General features: G+C 33.2%; 1 protein-coding gene across 1 annotated transcript; it reads right to left on the bottom strand.

The window, feature by feature from the left end:
• Nucleotides 1-1,776: 1,776 nt before the first annotated feature.
• LOC128547451 (paramyosin-like) lies at nucleotides 1,777-9,460 on the bottom strand. The gene is made up of 2 exons (XM_053520342.1): nucleotides 9,408-9,460; nucleotides 1,777-3,553 (listed from the first exon to the last, which is right to left on the bottom strand). The coding sequence occupies exons 1-2, from the start codon at nucleotides 9,435-9,437 to the stop codon at nucleotides 2,345-2,347; spliced, it is 1,239 nt and encodes a 412-aa protein (XP_053376317.1). The 5' UTR covers nucleotides 9,438-9,460; the 3' UTR covers nucleotides 1,777-2,344.
• Between the last annotated feature and the right edge of the window lie 7,591 nt (nucleotides 9,461-17,051).

Below are 17,051 nucleotides of genomic sequence, written 5' to 3'. Positions count from 1 at the left end.
TGAAGTTGGTGCTAGGGGGCGTGAGGAGTGTTGCACTTCCTACTACCTCTCACAAACAGAGTCAGTCAAACTGAGTCTTGGTTGCTTTCTAGGCTTCCAAAGACTCTTCTTACAGATTTCATTATATACTATGGCCTACACGTGAAAACCGATTATCACGTGAACAAGCTATATGCTATGAATAACTTGACACTTGATAGATTTTCAGAAGGTTGTGTATTCGAAAGACTATATTTTTGAAACGCGTGGGATGTTATTTTTCAGTATTTTAAAGGAAGTTTTTTTGTTGTTGTAAAGGTATCGTTATTTTCTGTTTATGAAAGAAAACAAAAATGACATTAACGGTATAACTCAGAGAAACAACTTGTAACTACGGCGAGGAAAATAATGCCGGACAGCCTTCTTAATTTCTCAATTGAAAAAATCATATTGAAAATACTTGTTTTCAATTTTGTCCAAGTTATAACGTTCCTTGCACTGCATACCTATAGACATTTAGATGATATCTTGATTACATAAATAACCTAACAAGAATAATGTTGTTGTCTTCTCTTTTTTTTGTTTGCGGTCAGAAGACTATTATCTCAAACATGTCTGAACACATCTACCATTAAGTAAATTAAAAGGACACACGTTCTTAATTATTTTGAATAGATTCGAAACTCTTTCTGTATACAATATAAACAAAGGATTTCTTCCTAATTCACCAAGAACTGACATATTAGGGGCCTGGGGTTTTACACCAAGTATTGTTTTGCAGAATTTCAAATGAACCCTATTTATAGTTATTTTGTTAATCATATCAACGATTTTAGGCAGTATCAATCTGTCACAGAATCAATACATGTCAATACGAAATGTAAACCATTTTCATTTTCTGTGCTTCTTTAAAGTTATAACTACTTGTCTAAGTATAATGTATTTATTTATTCATAAATCATGTCTGTTACCACTACAAACTTTAAAATACCGCTTTCTTCCTGCATTATTTTTTATCCTACCACTATGCATTTATCAGGCCGATATCTGCCTGCCGTGTAAACTTGAGGTTTATCCAGTCAATGCAGGTTTATACCGTCAATGCAACTGACGGACTATTTTTTCAAGTATATGTGCTATAGGCAATGTAAACTGGGCCAAGAGTTCGAAGCGCAAACATTTCATCACTTTATAAGGACAGCCGCGGTAAAAAAAAAGATAAAAAAAAATGGTTCACTCTATCCTAGTAAACCTCCCTACGGAATGGTACGGTGACGGTTTTTAAAGTCTGTGTGAATCGACCTTGACTTTGTATATTTGGCGTTCACTCATTTTTAGTTAGGAATTTACACAAATAACCAGATTTAAGCAGTCGTTTATTGTAATTATTGGATCTAAACCATTCATAGTGGAAGGAATTTCATTACCTCACATTGTCTTGTACGAAAATGGAGTAAATCTAAGACTGCGGGCATTTAACAGATAGAAATTGATATAGAATAGATAAGATAGAACAAGAAGAAGATATACAAATATCTAACATGAATAATACACAGAAATTGCAGGTATTTTGTCATTGAATAGTTATATTTATATATTGTTGTTGAATATATAAATGGTAACATACTTTTACACGAGGTTGAGTGTAAATATAAAGATAGTGAACTTTTAGTACTTTTCTTATTTAGCGTTTTGTCTTCGGTCCATCCTAACAATAGTTTTAGCCTGAATTTAAAACGGGAACACTTGTTTAAACCCCAGAATTCTAGACGAAAGAATAGAAATATCCACAAGACATTTACTAGTTTCGACATGACACATGTCTCCGTTTAATGAACAACACAAAAGCATAGCACTAGGTATGTAAAGAAACATTAAAAGCTATTTTAATGTAAAAACACTGTTAACGTTATGTAATTCTATTGATAATATCTATGTGTAAGTTCAGTTACATACTACGATAATTTTAAATCATATGTACATTGATGAGAATATATACAATATAAACGTGTCACTGAAAATGAAAATTCTGACTTACAGTTTTCCATACAACCTTTGCCTTACATTTTTAGTTCCATAACAGTGTAAGAATGTTTAACAAGATCATTTATTTTCTGAAATGAAATAGAAACAACAATCAAGTGCAAATACACACACACGATGGCGTTTGCCCTCCTCCAACAGCACCAAAATACAATCGAAATATCTTACGTTCAGATTGTGTTCCGTATTAAGTCGTTTTGTAGAAATCTTTTCTGCTGTTTCTATTCAAATTAGTTCTCTTTTTTTCAAGGTTCACACTTTGCATACTTCAGATTTTACAGTTTAATTTTCTCAAATGCATTTTTCTCTCAAGTCATGTAATTTATTTTTTGCCTTCTGGGTATATCCACGGAGCGTTTGGACTAGACCATTTTAAAGATCCTCTGATGTTTGGAAAAGAATGAGCATCTCTTTCCAAACTAGTCCTCTGATGCTGGACTGTTACATAATGTAGTTGCTCCGATTTTGTTACAAGAGTGGGATTTTGCTTAGTTGTATTTTTGTTTGTTACGATCTTGCGACTGGGTACATTCTCTGATTTTTCATTGAGAACAGACTTTTGTCCGTCACCATCTTTTTTCATTGAAACCTGATGTCCGGGCAAGCTCTCTGGTCGCTGCAACAAATTCGGCTCTTTTATTTCGGTCGTTTCCTTATTCGTTTCTAACTGTCCAAATCTCCTAACAAAGTAATTACTCTGTACTTCGTATGTTTTCCCATTTTCTCTACAAGTTCCATTGGATAACTGCTTCGAACGTCTTTCAAAACTTGGCATTTGTTGTTCGGATGTATTCTTGTTCGATTCAAATTTTTCTGCAATTTTTTTTAACATATCAGACATCTCTTCCTTATGCTCTCTGTCTTTTTCAGCCATTTTAGTCATCATTTCTTTATTTAACCTGTCTTTTTCTGTAATCACATTAATCATATTTTCATGTACCTTGTCAAGTTTATCCTCATAGTCCCTTTTATTCTCAGTCAGCTTCTTCATCATTTCGTCCTGGTTATTCTGTATAATAGCTTTCATTCCTGCTGTAACCTTTTCACAGATATGTTCATCTTTTTCTTTCATTTCTTCCATTGCCTTTTCAAGACACAGAATTTTCTCTTTTAGCTTCTCTATTTCAGCTTTTGATTCCTCTATTTCAGCTTTTGATTCAGACAATTCTCTCTTTTGTCTCTCATACGCCCCTTTGTATCGAGTACTGCTTAAAACATTGTTTTGCTCTGTAAGATCTTTGTGGGTTTTCTCAAAACGTTTTATCGCTGACTGTAACTTTTTTATTTCTGCATTTTTGTCGGAGATGATTTCCCTGAACCGCCTTTCTTCATTTTCCCATATGTCTCTTTCACCTTTGCTTTTTCTGATCAAGTTCATTTTATCAATTTTGAGGTCATACAATGTTCCTTTCATATCTCTAATTTCATCTAAAAGCTGGTTGTTTGAAGCTTTTAATGTTTGAAGATCAGCTGTACGTTCATTCTCCATTTCGGCACTTCCATCTCCTGTAACAGAGCAGTAGTCAGAATTCTGAAATCAGAAAAGAACTGCACCTAGATATGATATATTCGTTTTAAACAAAATGTAGCTTCAAGTTACTGTTATGTACCTTTCTATTGCATGACCATTACATTTGCCCACCTAAATATGATGATAATTACGCAATCAAACATATTAACGTATCATATGTTACAAGATGTATTAATTGTACAAAATTAGAAATGCACTTAATCAAAACTTGTAAAATTGGACCTAAATGATAATGTTATACAAATGTCATACGTTTGTGCATTTATAAATTGACCAATCAGTAATATTTAGACCGTCTAAATTCAGCATAAACAACAAAATATAAATCTGATCTTTCAGTTAAACAAGAAAGGTGAAACCTCCACAGGTCTCCCAAAACGACAAAAGGAAAATGTTTCACGCTCGGTTTGATTGAACTTGTTCATGGACTGTAGTGGAAATGCTTGATACCGTCCACACTCGCTAGCAACGGGCTGTGCAGAACTTAACATTAGACATGTTACAACTACCGAAATACAACAATTAAGATAGATCCGCAGATATGTTGATAACACGGTGTACATGAAACATTCAATGACAAACTAGTGCAATGTCAAGAAAAGTTGCGTATGGTCCCCAGATAAAGTAATGGACTAGCGCTAAAAGAGAAAATAATTGACAGTAACTACAAAATGTAAAGACCAGTTATATATCTATAGAAGGCCGGTGTTCCATACTAATTGGCAAACGCTAAATGAAAAATATCTAAAGCTAAATGCCAATTACTCAGTGCTAAATGCCAGATATTTAATGATAATGGTACATACTAAATGCTATATATGCCACATATTTAATGTTAAATGCCATATGCTTAATGTCAATTGCTTATTATCAAATTGCTAAATGGTAAATACTAATCACTAAAGCTCTTTAATCCAATACGCTAATAAGCTATTAAATGTTACTTTTGTTAATGTGAAAACATGTTATGTTCTATCAGTCTTTCTCGGAGCAATAATATGTTTTACCAGTCATAGGAACATGGAACTAAAAATGTTTACTCTAAATTGTTTAGGGAAACGTTTTTAACAGGGACAAAGATATGGAACAAAGATCAATGATTATCAAAAGGATGAATTCATCCGCCCTTTATTTAAAACAAGAAATATCTTTAAAAATGATGGTCGGCGAATTGTAATAAGGAAAGAAGTTTATGAATTTTTCATCTAACATGCATCTTTCATCTAAAATTTTTCAAATTGCAAAACTAAACACCGCACTTTAACAATTTAAATGGTTCTCTTTCAATTTTTCGCAAAATTTTCGTAGGGTTGCAATTTTGTTTCGTTTATCCTTAGACGAAATAATTACAGCAGTAGTTTGATGAAGATTCATGAAGCGGTTCACGAGAAGAGGTCATTAAACGTGTTTATATTTTTGATCCCTATCCCCATTTGTAACAAAATAGCAGGAGACCTTACGATATTGTTACACATCGAGTTTGATAAAAATCCATTACATTTTAGTGGTTAATGCGAAGAAAGGCATATCTACTTTTAGCTATAGTGGTCCCTAATAGGGCCCAAGTTCCTATATAAATAAATTTGGAAGAGGACCTTATAATGATGCTCCAGACCAAGTATGACAAAGATCCACCAAGCTGTTCATGAGACGCTGTATAAAGGCATTTCTAGTTTTAGCTCTAGCAGCCCCTAAAATGTGTCAAATGTCCCAGCTGAACAAAGTTGGCTGCGGGCCTAATAAAGATGCTACAAATCAACTTTGATAAGAATACATGAGAAAAAATCAATTAAAGGATTTTTGTATTTATTATTTTTATTTATTTCTAAAATAGGCCAACTGATCCCGCTTAAACAAATGCACATTCGCTATTCATGAATCTTTGGACAATGACGTCACACCTATAAAAAAGTGAAGGTCAAGCAAAACATACAATTGTAATTATTTCAATATTTCTGTTCCATAAGCAAAGTTTGACCGTAGTCATATCACATAGATAAACTGTATGCAGCGTACCTTCATTTCAGTGTAATGAGATTCAATCATTATATAGCATATACATAATAAAACAGATTTCAACTGAGTTCAATATTTGCATACCATACTAAAGAAAAATATTCATATATAATAAATCAGTTAAATAATTTATAACAAATATATCAAAGCAAACAAGTATTCATTTTAATATGCAATCTGAATAAGTCACAAAAGCAAATCAAAGGCCTGAAGGGCCTGAGTCGGCTAATGATTGATGTACTGACAGTATAGTCTACCAGTTTCAGTTTGTTTTTAGTTTTTTTCTTAAAATTCCATAACACAGCTCGATATTTACCCAAAATATTATATCCGGATACGATTACACTTTTCTCCAGTTTCAACAATATATTTTACAAATTGTGATGATACGAAGACATTTAGCAGCAATTGGCAGTATCTGACATTGAAGTTTACGGTTAAATTACCTCTTATTTAAATCTTTTCATAAAAAAATTGTTTCGTTTCGTGAAAGCAGCCAAACATAGACGATCTACTTTCGATTTCAAAAACTACAAGAAAATACAATTTAATGTTTCGCCGATTTGTTTATTTCTCGAAAAATAAGAATTAAAATCATTTTTAATATCAGTAGTAACTAAACAAACCATTAAGAGCTTCTTCTTCCGATAATTTATCCGTTTACTGACTGCAAAATTCAACCCACGCAAAGTTTATAGAAATCATACGTTGCGTGTTTACGTTCAATATGGGAGAATTAAGGCTGATCGGCTATGTTACCTAACGCATCCAGACGATTCAGATTTTGTTTTTAAAAAAGCATTGTGTGCGTTTCTGTAATTTTATATACGTTTTTATACGCTTAGAAATTATTAGACATGCGTATTTGCATAATTTCTATACGTAATTTACGCTAATACGCATCTTATCTGGAGCCCTGTGGAACTATTTTTTGTCTTTCGCTGGATGTTACCCAAGCTTTGTAAGCCTGCGCAATTCTTAAAATGCACATTTATGCTTAATGAGTTACAATCGAGTATTGCACAATTACAAGTCATAAATATGACAGATTACATCGTATATTGGTCATAGCAAAGGGAATTGACACAACTTAACTTCATTCATGCAGTGAACTGTTTGAAGTTTGAGAAATCTAATGGAACTACATCCCTTCACGTGTTATTCGGTCCATTTAGAGAATCGCTGAACAGCAAGGACTCGTCAAAAGGCTTTCAGCCTTTAGTCGACTCAAAAACCTTTTCATATACAGACGACAATTGTAACAAGGAAAATCTTTTAAAGCACTTCTCTACATAAAAGACTCTTATCACACCCTTATTCATGTGATACGCAGACCGTATTCAGCTCTTTCTTTAATTTGATATATGTTGGTATTTGATCAGGTTTTTATCATATTTATTAAACTTACTTATCATTTTGAGATATATCAATATTCTTGCTAAATATACTGAGCCAAAGTTAGCTCTAAAACTGTGAACAGCGTCGTTTAGGATAAACGTTTTGTCTACATTTCACTCAGCGTAGCACAATAAACAGAGTGAAAGAAATTGACACTCTCGTCCAATCAGGCAGAGTGTTGCATAAATCTTCCATTTTGATAAATTATCTATAATGCGTTATCAAGTAGTTTGATTTGTAAACTGAAGTCACGTGGCATAGGTAACGAATTCGTTCTTAGACGGCGTTCGCCGAAAAAAAGTACTTAGGAATAAGCAATTGGCATTTATTGGTTTGCATATCACAATTAACAATGACTATTTGACAGTCAATATTGAACAATAAGCATGTAGCAAATAGCATTTTGCACTATTTGTCATTTAGTATGGCGCACCGGCCTTCTATAATAACAAGTTTACAAAGAGGAAATACTGCGGAAATACTCATTTGTTATAGTTTCTATACCCTTCAATTTTGACAGAAAAAAATGTAATGCTATCTCAGTTGCATTTCTGAACTAATAATATACAGACTGGTGAAACTGCTGAGAATCAAAACTCATAGTAACAATAGTGACAAGTTGTTTCCATGATTATACTACATGACATAGTTTAATGATAAGAACCTGTACCTAAACTGACGTCGAATTCATAGAGACAACATTTCTGAGCAGATTTTATGTTAATCAGTTAAGGATGTAGGATCGTTTTTTTTTCTAACATTAAGAGTTTTTTCATACTCTGTGAGCTTAAAGAGCATTAACAAGAGAAGAAAAAGCACAGGTCACCGAACTCGTTTTAATTTTAAAGGGCATTTTCCTCACGCACTGTTCTAGCATTTCTGAATTTTGGTAAAATTGAAAAATGGTGGTACTTTTTAAAACATATAATATCCCATTTAATGTTATAGGGATTTACTATAAATACAAGATGATATCAGTATTATATAATCACAAATGCCACTAACAAATCCCTTTAATTTTTACATGTTGACATAATTACCCAAACAATTTTATTTTCAATGGAAAAAGACGTATTTAAATCTACAAAAAAAGTCTGACGTTAAGATTTTAAAAATATTTTGTAGCTTTAATGACACACAAATATGCCTCAAAATCGAAAGAAAACAGTTGGGGTCACCGTGCATGTAAGAGATGTATTTAGAAAAAAAAACAAACGTTGAAAACTAATGAATTTTGATACTTTTAGTTCTTTTTTTGTATTAATTTGTATTTCCTAGGTAATATAAAGTGCTATGTTGAAAACTTTTATTTCAATTGTAGCTTATCATTATATATATCAATCAGAAAAATATCAGAACCAAACTTGATTTACTTTTACCGACCTCATTGTAAATCTTAGACCAATTTTAGGCAAATGCCAGTCAAAAATAAGGATGAATATTTTTTTTCAACAATAAGTAGAATCTGTTTGGTTAAATTATACATAATTAGCCGTATTTTAATAATTTAGCGCTAATTTTTGGCATACATTTTGTTGGAAATAAATATACGAAGAAACATTTTTCAAAATGGCGGATATGCTAAAAAAAAAAACAAAGAAAAAAAAAACGCTCGTACATCTTAAGTAATATTGCCTCTGCAGTGTTTATTATGATATACGGGCATCTATTAGACCAGCTATCAACATTTGAGATAAGTAGTATTTAGTCATAAAATAATACACTATATTTTGTAAAACTATGAATGTAGTTTTTGTAATTTTTGACAATATGAATTAACGACTAGGTCCAGATTTTGTAAATAAAACAATAAAACAACACCAAATCATAGAAAGAAAGAGTAGTTTTACATGAAAATGTACCGCATATAAAACACGTATATTACTCTACAAAATGATTGTCAATTTACTGATATATGCATTGAATCCTAGGAAAGGAATGCATAAAGGAGCCAAACTTTTGGACGGTTGAGCGTCTTTAAAGACTAATAATTTTCAAAGAACTGTTTGATGCATTTGCAATAATATCAGTGCTGAAATTTCACATAAATAGGTTTAACTCAGTTTTCAGCAATTGTTTCAGCTTTGTTTTCTTTACAAACGGCATTCATTTTTAAATGGAGACAGCTGTTTGAGAATAGTTTAAATATCCAGTTATATGTGACGGTATAGTAAAACATTATATATTGGAAGGTAGATTGTTGATAAAAATGTTGTTCGTTTACCGAATATTTCTATGATTTGGTGATATACTGCTAAACCTTAATGTATATAATTAAATACAGGTCACCCAACGCGGCATAAATGAAAATGTTGCAGGCTGGGTTTGATTTAGCCTATTCATAGACGGTAGTGTAAATGCAGGCTACCGAACGGAAGTAAGCCGGAAGTAGTTATTCCCTTTGATTTGGTGTTTTGAATTTGCTAAGTAATATACAAACCTCACTGTCTTCTTTAAAATGACTCATCATCTTGATCTACTTGATGTTCTTCTGTAAGAAAAAATAACTATGATGTTAGCTAAAGTTTCGAATAAAGAAGTAATAACTATGAATTATATTCCATGAAAACTCTATTAAGACATTTCAATGATCATCTACATTTATTTATAATTGTCATTTCTGCTCGGGTCACGGTTTCGGGTCTTTTTACTGACGATGTCTAGATAAAGCATGACACGTGATTTTGGACTCGTAACGGTTATAGTCCGTTTTATTTGACCTGGCGGGGCGGAGTTAATCACTGACATATGCAAATAATGGTAATCTCAGAAAAAAACGAGCAAAATAGGAAGAGCAATATAATTGTTTCATTCCGTAATCTTCGGTAACCAACGACTTAAATTCAACGCTACATTGGTTACATGTACTACATACCCTGCACAAAAATGTAGTGGACCGTCGCGAAACCACGCCCCGCCAGGTCAAATAAAATGCACTATACAAATCACAATATATTGGATTTATTTTTCACATTTATACCATGCTCTAAAATATCTTTCTTGTTTAATACTTTCAGTTTGGAAATATAAATCTTGAATGTATTGGTTTTAATTTGAATTATGGATAGTGCATAGTTTTCGAAGTACTTCGCCATTGTATTTTTAAATCTCTGCGGTGTAACGTATGTTTTCTTTTCTCGGATGTTTTGATGTACCACATTATTCGTTAACAAATAAAATAAAAATATCATTTCCTGTGTTAATAACGAATTTTACATTTTCACTGGTATTTTATCCTGTTTACTATCCCCTTGAACGTTATTGCAACGAACGTGTACGTATCCTCAAAGTCCAGTTATATCATGATTTATTTTGAATATCTATTATTTTACAACACGTCGTTGCCAATTTCGTTATATTTTTATCTTTTGTATAAATGTGCAATAACTTAATAGATATTATATCTTTATGCAAAGTAAAATATTATGTTTAACAACTATTTATACTAAGAGGTATTGATCTATATGCTAACTTATAATTAAGTGAATGAATCATTATGCTCATTCCTTGCTCTTTAACGCGTGTTAAACAAAAAAAGCTTACAAGGGTTTTAAGATAAGTAACACATATTTATGCTATTAGTTTTTATGTTTTATTTCGCAAGATTCTCACTTTTACTGGTTAATAATTATCTCACATATTTTGTGGAAGAAAAACGCATTATGTCGTTTTAAACAAAGAAGAAGATATGTACAAAGCAATTGCTTTTGAAACAAAGTACTTCAAAGTTTCAAATGATGTTGTAAGATTATCCCACGTTTTTTTATTTATTTGCATTTTTTTGGTTAATCTTCGGAACATGTCAATATATCAAATATATCATTTCACTTTGTACTTTGATATGAAAATATGTTTCTGTTTTCAGATTTTTAATCCGGTTATATGGGGGTTGAGTGGTGTTGCACTTTCTATAACCTCTTATAAACAATCAAACCGAGTCTGATATTATTTTCCTTGGTTGTATTCTATGCTTCCAAGGTATCTCCAAATAGATTTTATTAGCTATCACAACAGCAATGGGGCGAAGCGGTCGTATAAAGCTCTCCCCCTGGTATTATATTTTATTGTCCTTTTGGATCATTGGATCCATTCAATATCTACATAACTGAGTTCCACTTAAACCAGTGCTAGAGGACGTGAGGGGTGTTGCACTTTCCATTATCTCTCATGAACAGACTCAGTCAAACCGATTTTGCTTAGATGCATTCTATGTTTCCAAAGGATCTTCATATAGATTGTATAAGAAGTGCTGGGTTCAATGCGATGCAGCCTTTATTTTTCAAAGACTTTCAAGTATTTGTATGACACATTTTTCATAAACTTTAAAAAGTATAAATTTTCACACAAAAAAGGTTATCAAATATGTACTGACATAAGAATCCTAAGTGTTTTTTAGAATGTTAGACTAACTTATTAAAATTTACTTCAAAGTGTCTATTTGTATGATTCGTTTTCTTTGTTATCTGATTCTAGCAGGTAAATAGTTGCGAGACCATAGTTGGGAGACTATTTCAGGTTTTCTTAATGTAACGGGGATTCCAATTTGGCAATCTTTGAATGGATATGATGATATCTTACACTTTGATGTTTTTAAAAGAGATTGTTCGTTTCATTATAAACGTACGCTGAATTATGGCAATTTTCCAGGCTCAAAAAGTAAGGATAATGATGGGTTTATGCAAAATTTTCTTTAGGGTATCGAACGATTTACTCGTATTCAAAATTTACTTCATGATATACATTGATATTGTATAGTTATACTGAAGTATAACTGTTATATTTACATTCCTATATGTTTTATAAAGAAAGAAAAAGTGCTTATTTCGTTTACACTGACGCAATAAAATTTAGGCTTGCCATTTCCGCGGGATTACACGCGTGATCTGACGTCATTAACAGAAAGCATGTATAAAATGGCGTCGTTCGAAAGAATTGTTCAAAATTAGACTACAAAACTTCAACACCAGCATGTTTATAATTTATTTAAACGATTGTCAGTTTACTGGTGTAAGCTTCAATTCCAGAATCGGGGCCACATAAAAGGGAACACACTTCTTTACAGTTCAGCGCCTTAATTAAATACTCACCATTTTATAGCACAGGGGTACATCTTCGTTTTAATGCATTTGAAATAATATCACAGTGCTGGAATTCCACATAACTAGATTAATATTAAACACCGTTTTCAGCTATTGTGAAAATAGTTTATATTTTATTTATTTTACAGATGAAATTCTTTTCTACAGGGGGACGACCTTTTGAAATACGGAAAAATACGGTAAACATGAATTGGAAATCTAGATTGTTGGTTAAGATGTTGTACGTTTACCAACAAATGTGAAAAGTTCATGTTCTTGTTTATAGGTTTCATGAAAGCCATTGTGGTAATTTGTTTACCAGTTGTTTCCTTTTCATATTAAAGACTCGGACATAATTGCAAATACATAAATACGTACTCGTTTTGAAGTTATAAGATAACAACTTTGAATTATCACTTCCCTTCCTAGTGTCGTTTTTGTAGTTTTAAAGCATAATCTGATAAAATTACAAGTCCTTAATGCCATAATATTATGACACTCTTTCATTTCAACTTTCTTGTAAAACACAAAATGACAAGGATAAATGTCCAACTGGGGATGCCACGTTTCAAAAACACAGCCTCTCTAAATTGAAACTCCAAGCATGCTAACGTTCACACGTCCAACAAACATACACACACGCACACGTGCGCGCACATACAAAGCAACACGGGGACAAAAATACATTCACCGCGCGCATACAAAGCTCACATGAATACAAAACTAACAAATAAAGGAACACAGTGGGGCACCGCTTTGAAACGGTCAGTGGCAAATACACCACTGGGCGGCTTATTCCTATTTAACAAATATTATTTTGCAGTATATCACCAAATCACAAACAAGAGGGTCATGCTGACCCTGAATCGCTCACCATGAGCTACATGTTTCAAATGTCAAACTGATGCTAAAATATCAAGAAAGTAGGTCAGTAGGTCACATTCATAGTCACTGGAAGTCAGTTTTAAGATCGGTGTGCAACACTTTACATGTCACCCAAATTTCATGACTGTATCTTAAGAAACAAGAAAGTTGGTCAGTAGGTCAAGGTCACGGTAGGGTGACCCCTTATCACTTGGGGTCATCAAGTAATTATAATTAAACAGTCTAGGAAATGTGATCTGATGATTTTTGAAGTATTTTTTCCTATATAACTCTATAACAAGTGACCCCCGGGGCGGGGCCTCTTTTCACCACAGGGGCATATTTCGAACAATCTTGTTAGAGATCAACTAGGCAATGCTACATACAAAATATCAAAGACCTAGGCCTTGAACTTTCTGACAAAAAGGTTTTTAAAGTTTTTTTCTTATCTAAGTCTATGTAAAACTTGGGACCGCCAGGGCAGGGCTTCTTTCCACCCTAGGGGCATAATTTGAACAATTTTGGTAGTAGACTACTAGACCATCAAAGGCGCCTTGCAGTTTCAGGCAAGAATATTTTTAAAGTTTTATTTCTTATGTAAGTCTAAGTAAAACTTGGGACCCCCTGGGTGGGGCCCCTTTTCAACTCAAGGGCATAATTTGAACAATCTTGGTAGAGGACTACTAAGTTATACAACATACCAAATATCAAAAGCTAAGGCCTTGCAGTTTAAGACAAGAAGATTTTTAAAGTTTTCTTCATATATAAGTCTATGTAAAACCGGGGGACACCCGTGGCAGGGCTCTTTTCACCCGAGGGTAAGAATTTGAACAATCTTGGTAGAGGACCACAAGGCAATGCTACATACCAAATATCAAAGACCTAGAGAAGATTTTCCTGCACAAGTTTATATGAAACATGTGATCCCCTGAGCGGGGCTATATTTGACCATAGGGGGATAATTTGAGCAATCGTGGTAGAAGACCACAAGATGATGCTACACACAAAATATCAAAGCCCTAGGATCTGTGGTTTAGAAATTGCTCACACACGACGCACTACACACGATGCACGACGGACATCGAGAGGTCACAAAAGCTCACCCTGAGCTTCTGGCCCAGGTGAGCTAAAACACTTCTGTTTTACAAGAAAATTGAACATCGAAGAAGAAAACATGTTTACTTTTCACTAAAGAATTGTAATATTATTAAAATATGCCTAAAAACCGCGTGAGGGTCTCACTGCAAAAAGTAAATTTGTCAACGTAAGACTACTGTCTTAAACTGCAATACGAGAACATCTTTATTATGTATTTGCAATAATGTTCGAGTCCTTCAATTGAACTAAAGTAAATGTTTTGTTTATATCTGCTTATCTGTTAAAATGTAAAATGAACTTCTCACAATTATCTGCAAACAACAACAAAAGATCTTAACCAACAGTCTAGCCGTCCAATACATGTTTTGCCGTATTATCCCGTTACTGTTAAAATAATCCTCAAAAGTTGACACCCTTTAAGAAGAGTAACAAAAAAACCCGAGATATTTTCATCGTTGCTAGCAGGTTGTGTAAAATTTCAGCAATGGGACAAATTGACACTAAGGTAGTTAAGGCCTAGAACAGTCAATAACCGACTGTCGGTCAAATATTACACTTATTTATCTCATCTGGAAAAGTTTTACAGAAGTTTCTTATAACCAAAGAAATAAATAGAATCCGCATATCGCTTATTATAACTTTTTGTACAGATAATTAGTAAATAATTAATTACCTCACTGATTGAAAATTAAAATTTACACAGTCCTAAATAATATTCCAAATAATGTTTGTATTTGATTTTTCTTAAGATTTTATGTAATTCTATTTCAATTTTATATTGTCAACTAAAGAAGCATATTAAAGCGAAATATGTATTGACAATATGAATTTACAATAACTTGTAAAGCATTTCAGCATAATGAGATTGGCTTGGTAAATAAATATATAATGCAATACTTGAACGTATGACAAGACATTATTGATCTGTTTCTTTGTTTATTTTCTATGGCATTAAAGTGATTTAAAGCTGTTATTTATGCAATGACAGACATTATTATTTTTTTGTACAAGTCACAAGCAATGAGATGTAGATAAGTTTGAGGCGTAAAATATGAAACCATATATTACCTAATCCCCGCCAGGTGAATCTCTAACTCACGTAATGTAAACACAAAGGCATGGCATGTAAACCACAAACATGCTCCTGTATAAATATAAATGATATCTAAATACAATGCATTGAATGGAAAGTTACTGAATGGGGTGGAATCTTCGACTAGACAACGTTAAGTGGCTTGTTAATGAATAAGTTACATATTTACTAATTTTGTCGGTAACCACTTGCCAAAGGGAAGTCAAAAGTGAAGCAAGGTCAAATTTAAAATAAATCAAAATCATAGTCAATGACCTTAGAGACAAAGTTTCTGACCAGATTTTATGTTTCAATCCGTTAAATATTGCCTCTGCGGTGTTTACTATGATAGACGTTCATGTGACCAACTATCGACAGTTGAGATAATCGGTATTTACAAGTCATAAAATAATACACTATATGATTGAAGTTTCCGTATTTTTTGACAAATATATTAATATATATAAGTAGATATAAATAGTGGAAAACCACGCGACATAAACGAAAATGTTGCAAACTCGGATTGGTTTAGCCTATTCATGGACTTGGTTGTATGTATTGAACTTGATCAAGTATGTACAAGATAAAAGTAAGAGTAGATTTCCCAGAGGCACAGAGCACCCTTAAACACAGCCGTCGGGCCATGCATTGCAAAGTAGGCCCACATAAAAAAAGAAACTGTAAAGGAAAAAATATTGTGGACGGGTTGCTTCAAAAATCCAACAACAAACACAGTTTAATTATATGCAAAACACAGAAAAAAGGAGGGGTGGGATGTTGGGAATGAGATAGAAAGACGGGTCGGGTCTTAGGGAAAGTGGAATGTGAAGGACGAATATTCAACAGGGGAAGCCATGTTCCTAAACCGCAGTCTACGCCGTAAAACACTCGCAAGGGAGCGAATGGGTACTAGGAGTAAGGGGAAAGAAAAGCCAATGAGCAATACATACACTTTGGCACTCCAGATACCCGCCCGCTTAGCTCAGTAGGTAGAGCGTTGGTCTACGGATCGCGGGGTCGTGAGTTCGATCCTCGGGCGGGGCGTATGTTCTCCGTGACTATTTGATAAACGACATTGTGTCTGAAATCATTAGTCCTCCACCTCTGATTCATGTGGGGAAGTTGGCAGTTACTTGCGGAGAACAGGTTTGTACTGGTACAGAATCCAGGAACACTGGTTAGGTTAACTGCCTGCCGTTACATGACTGAAATACTGTTGAAAAACGGCGTTAAACCCAAAACAAACAAACAAACAAACTTTTGCATTGCAGAAAAGATTTACTTCATCAAACTGCGACGTAAATGATATTGGTATCTGATTTAGCGAAACACTCCCAATTCATTCTTTGCTTCTTTACTCACGATAAAGTCAGTTCTAATGGGTTTTTTTTTTGTTTGTTTTGTTTTTTGTTCTGTTTTTTATGATATGCGAGAAAAAAAAACAACAATTTGTTATGTTTTGCCGCATAATAGACCAACGAACGTCTACAAATGTTAGTTACTATTATACATGTTTGAAACATATCTATTATTGAAAATTTAAAAAAAAATCCTTCTACGTTTCTTTTGTGAGACAAGACGAGGAGCATGGCCGGTCTAAGGTACCCGGATATGAAAACAGATATATACATATCATACAGTCGTGTCGATTCAGAAATGATTTTTACCGTCAGAAAAAATGGCTATAACTTAATGTTCTTTTTTTTTTTAAATTTTGATAGCGGAAATAACTACCCTATATATTGTTGCATCAATTTTGTTTTAACGAAATTATTTTTAATATAAAACATAACATACAGTGAATGTAAATATAACAGTATGACTTCAGTATAACTATATGATATACATGTATCGTAAAGTAATTTTTTGTTGGGAGTAAAGCGTTCGTTTCTCTAAAGAAAGATGTGCATTAACTCAACTTTACGTCTCTTCGTTACGAGCCTGGATTATCGTCAACAATCACGTATAGCAT

This window comes from Mercenaria mercenaria, chromosome 12, assembly GCF_021730395.1.
Source record: "Mercenaria mercenaria strain notata chromosome 12, MADL_Memer_1, whole genome shotgun sequence".
NCBI lineage: Eukaryota > Metazoa > Mollusca > Bivalvia > Venerida > Veneridae > Mercenaria > Mercenaria mercenaria.
The sequence above is the reverse complement of the archived record's forward strand: the minus strand, read 5'-3'. Positions and strand labels throughout refer to the sequence as shown.